This window comes from Erinaceus europaeus, chromosome 2 (assembly GCF_950295315.1).
Source record: "Erinaceus europaeus chromosome 2, mEriEur2.1, whole genome shotgun sequence".
Taxonomy (NCBI): domain Eukaryota; kingdom Metazoa; phylum Chordata; class Mammalia; order Eulipotyphla; family Erinaceidae; genus Erinaceus; species Erinaceus europaeus.
The window spans coordinates 45,368,985-45,373,999 of NC_080163.1; the positions used below are offsets into that span (position 1 = coordinate 45,368,985).

At 44.5% G+C, this 5,015-nt stretch overlaps 1 protein-coding gene across 1 annotated transcript; it reads left to right on the plus strand.

Moving 5' to 3' along the window:
* Positions 1 to 2,574: 2,574 nt before the first annotated feature.
* On the plus strand, positions 2,575 to 3,656 carry LOC103108567 (small ribosomal subunit protein RACK1-like). Its single transcript, XM_060179307.1, is given in 2 exon segments — positions 2,575 to 2,749; positions 2,752 to 3,656. Coding segments are annotated over 2 exon segments (957 nt in total). The 5' UTR covers positions 2,575 to 2,638; the 3' UTR covers positions 3,598 to 3,656.
* Positions 3,657 to 5,015: the final 1,359 nt, after the last annotated feature.

The following is a 5,015-nucleotide window of genomic DNA, read 5'->3' on the forward strand; positions in this document are numbered from 1 at the left end:
TGCACCAAGTGTGCTTAACCCGCTGCGCTATGGCCGGACTCCCCAGTGTTTACTTTTTATAAATAAACATTAAGGGGGAGCCAGGCTGTAGCGCAGCAGGTTAAGCACACATGGTGCAAAGCGCAAGGACCGGAGTAAGAATCCCGGTTCAAGCCCCCGGTTCCCCACCTGCAGGGGAGTCGCTTCACAGGTGGTGAAGCAGGTCTGCTGGTGTCTGTCTTTCTCTCTCCCTCTCTGTCTTCCCCTCCTCTCTCCATTTCTCTCTGTCCTGTCCAACAATGATGACATCAATAATAATAACTACAACAATAAAGCAACAAATACAACAAAAGGGAATAAATAAATAAATATTTTAAAAAATAAATAAATAAACCTTAAGGGAGTCTGGCAGTAGCGCATAGGGTTAAGTGCACGTGGCACGAAGCTCAAGGACTGGCGTAAGGATCCCAGTTCGAATCCCCGGCTCCCCACCTGCAGGGAAGTCGCTTCACAGGCAGTGAAGGAGGTCTGCAGCTGTCTATCTTTCTCTCCCCCACTCTGTCTTCCACTCCTCTCTCCATTTCTCTCTGTCCTATCTAACAACGATAACATCAATAATAACTACAACAATAAAAAACAAGGGCAAAAAAAGGGAAAATAAATAAATAAATATTAAAAATTTTGTTAAAGATTTATTTAAAATTTTAAAAATATGAATACCTTTTTGTTGACCTTGTTTTATTGTTGTTATTGATGTTGTTCTTGTTGGATAGGCCAGAGAGAAATGGAGAGAAGAGGGGAAGACAGAGAGAGGGAGAGAAAGACGGACACCTGCAAACCTGCTTTACCACTTGTGAAGCGACTCCCCTGCAGGTGGGGAGCCAGGGGCTCAAACCGGGATCCTTATGCTGGTCTTTGTGCTTTGCGCTACGTGCGCTTAACCCTCTGGCTACCACCCGACTCCCAAAAAGATTTATTTTTCAGTTATCTTCATTTATTGGATAGATAGCCAGAAATTGAGAGGGAAAGGGCTGGTAGAGAGGAAGAGAGACAGAGACACCTGCAACACTGCTTCACCACTCACAGAACTTTCTCCCTGCAGATGGGGACCAGGGACTCAAACCTGGGTCCTTGTGCTCTCAATTAGATGTGCCAATCCCTGTTCCCTGAGAAATTTCTAAACTCTTCCAAAGTTGATGTGTCATTTTGCATTCTCACCAGTAATTATTTAGAGGTCTTACTGCTTTATATCTTTGTCAGCTATTAATACTATCAGTTATTTTAATTAAAACCTTTTTTTTTTCTACCAAGGTTATTGCTGGGGCTCAGTGCCTTCATTACAAATCTGCCACTACCTGCAGAACAGAGAGAAGTTGAGAGGGGCAGGGTGATAGAAAGGGATCTGCCTCAAAGTTGAAAAACAAGATCAGAAAAGAAAACACAAGTAGAACCTGAACTGGAATTGGCCTATTGCACCAAAGTAAAAAACTGGGGGCGGGGGGGGAGATACAGATCCAAGAAGTATGACAGAGGACTTAGTGGGGGTTGTATTGTTATATGGAAAACTGGGAAATGTTATGCATGTACAAACTATTGTATTTACTGTTGAATGTAAAACATTAATTCCCCAATAAAGAAATTTAAAAAAAAAGAAAGGGATCTGCCTCATTGCTCCTGACGCATTTTCCCTGCAGGACTCAAACCTGGGTCCTTGCATATGGAAATGCGTGTGCTCAAGTGGGTGAGCAATGTCCAGCCCTCCAATTAAAAGAATAAATTTAATTTGTTGTATTTTATGAGTGAGAGAGAGAAAACCTAGACCACTGCTTGGCTCTAGCTTATGGTGGTGATGGAGATTGAACCTGGGACTTTAGAATCTCAGGCATGAAACTCTTTTTGCATAATTACTATGCTTTTACTTCTGCCTGAAAATAAATATTTAAAGAAAGGACCTAGGGGCTGGGTGGTGGCGCACCTGGCTGAGCACCCATGTTACAATGCTCAAGGACCCAGGTTCCAGTCCCCCGTCCCCACCTGCATGGGGAAATCTTTGTAAGTGGTGAAGCAGTGCTGCAGGTGTCTCTCTGTCTCTCTTCCTCTCTATTCCCCCCTCCTTCCCTCTCAATTTCTGGCTGTCTCTATACAATAAATAAATAAAGGTATTAAAAATTACTTGGAAAAAAAAAAAAGGACCTAAAGACAGGAAGCTATATTTCTTAGGAACTTTGTATAGGACTAGGGCAGATAGCATAATGGTTATGCAAAGAGTCTCTCATGCTAGAGGTTCCGGAGTCCCCAGATTCGATCCCCCAACCACCATAAGCTAGAGCTGAGCAGTGCTCTGCAGAGCTGAGGAGTATTAAGGAGGAAGAGGAAGAGGAGGGAAAGGGGAGAGGGAGGAGGAGGAGATGAAGGAGGAGGGAGAGAAGGAGAACAAACTTTGTATAGGGTTGGGGAAATAACAAAATGCTTACGCAAAAGACTCGGTGTGAGGCTCTGCAGTCCCAGGTTCAATCTGCAGCACCACCAAAAACCAGAGTTGAGAAGTCCTCTGGTCTCTCTCTTTCTCTCTTATTAAAATAAAATCAAACTATATAAAAGCATTTAGGGATCCAGTTTCATCCTTGTTGCTGCGGCGACCCCCGCGCCCGCCATCACCATGACTGAGCAGATGACCCTTCGGGGAACCCTCAAGGGCCACAATGGCTGGGTAACTCAGATCGCCACCACCCCGCAGTTCCCGGACATGATTTTGTCAGCCTCTCGAGATAAAACAAAACAATCATCATGTGGAAGCTGACCAGGGATGAGACCAACTATGGTATCCCACAGCGTGCTCTCCGGGGTCACTCACACTTTGTTAGTGATGTGGTCATCTCCTCAGACGGCCAGTTTGCCCTCTCAGGCTCCTGGGATGGAACTCTGCGCCTTTGGGATCTCACAACGGGCACCACCACACACCGGTTTGTGGGTCATACCAAGGATGTGCTGAGTGTAGCCTCCTCCTCTGACAACTGGCAAATTGTCTTTGGCTCCCGAGATAAAACCATCAAGCTCTGGAATACACTGGGAGTGTGCAAATACACTGTGCAGGACGAGAGCCACTCAGAGTGGGTATCTTGTGTGCGCTTCTCGCCCAACAGCAGCAATCTCATCATTGTTTCCTGTGGCTGGGACAAGTTGGTCAAGGTGTGGAACCTGGCAAACTGCAAACTAAAGACAAACCACATTGGCCACACAGGCTATCTGAACACAGTGACTGTCTCTCCTGATGGGTCCCTGTGTGCTTCTGGAGGCAAAGATGGCCAGGCTATGCTGTGGGACCTCAATGAAGGAAAGCATCTTTACACGCTGGATGGTGGGGACATCATCAACGTCCTGTGCTTCAGCCCCAATCGCTACTGGCTCTGTGCTGCCACTGGCCCCAGCATCAAGATCTGGGACTTGGAGGGCAAGATCATTGTGGATGAACTGAAGCAAGAAGTCATCAGCACCAGCAGCAAGGCGGAGCCACCACAGTGCACCTCTCTGGCCTGGTCTGCTGATGGCCAGACTCTGTTCACTGGCTATATTGACAACCTAGTGCGGGTGTGGCAGGTGACCATTGGCACACGTTAGGAATACATGGCACAAGTCTGTCTATAAATAAAAGTTGGTTTTCTCAAAAAAAAAAAAAACCATTTAGGGGGTTGGGTGGTGGCACACCTAGTTGAGCGCACATGTTACAATGTGCAAAGAACCATGTTCTAGTCCCCAGTCCCCACCTGCAGGGGGAAAGCTTCACAAGTGGTGAAGCAGTATTGCAGGTGTCTGTCTCTCTTTCTCTCATTCCCACCCTTCCCTCTCAATTTCTGGCTGTCTCTATCCAATAAATAAAAATAAAGATAATAAAAAATTTATATAAAAAAGCATTTAATTTTTTCAATTTGCTTTTTTCCCCCTTTTGTTGCCCTTGTTGTTTTGTTGTTGTTATATTGTTGTTGTTGTTATTGTTGATGTCCTTGGGCTTTGCGCCACCTTGAACCTAACCCGCTGCACTACCGCCTGGCTCCCTATGTTTATCATTATACCTTTGTTAATAAGAATTATAGTGGGTGTCTTTTTGGAATCAAATTTTAAGCCCTCAGTTCACAATTCACCCAAAATTCTTTATTTTCCTTTCAGAGTATACAGACAAAGTTAGTCTTTTTACTATCTGACTATCTGAAGACATTCAATTCTTCATCATTGTTGCTATCATTCCTTCCCTTTTGAATTACTTTACCTTCTAGTTCTCTCAGTCAATGGGAAGCTCAAAACATGCATAATAAAAGTCTTCCTTAAAAAAATTATGCAGTCAACAATATTTACATACCTTTCCCATATTTGGGAGCTACTCTCTTCCCTGATCCAGCTTTCTAGCCCTTTTTCCAGCCATGACATCATCTCCCTAGACAATAACTTGGGTCCACCTGCGTATCAGAGGTCAGGCTTAGGTAAAAACTAGCATAGTCATGATCTCTTTGGAATATAACTGAAATAGGCCTACTAGCTATCTTCAAAACAGAGACCCAACTCTTCATCTGAACTATTCCAGCCTTTAGGTTCATGATTAGTCAACAATTTGTTTTACTCTATATGTTAACTCTTTTTTTCCGCCACCAGGTTCCAGATGCAACCATGATGCCAACCGGACTTCGCTGGGCAGACGACCCCACCAATGTATCCCGGAGACCCACTTCCCCAGAGCCCCACCCCACTAGGGAAAGAGAGAGACAGGCTGGAAGTATGGATCGACCTGTCAACGCCCATGTTTTGTGGGGAAGCAATTACAGAAGCCAGACCTTCCCATCTTCTGCACCTCATAATGACTTTGGGTCCATACTCCCAGAGGGATAAAGAATAGGTAAGCTATCAGGGAGAGGATGGGATATGGAGTTCTCGTGGTGGAATTGGTGTAGAGTTGTATCTCTCTTATCCTGTGGTCTTGTCAGTGTTTACTTTAAAAAAATTTTTAATATTTATTTTCCCTTTTTTTGCCCTTGTTTTTTATTATT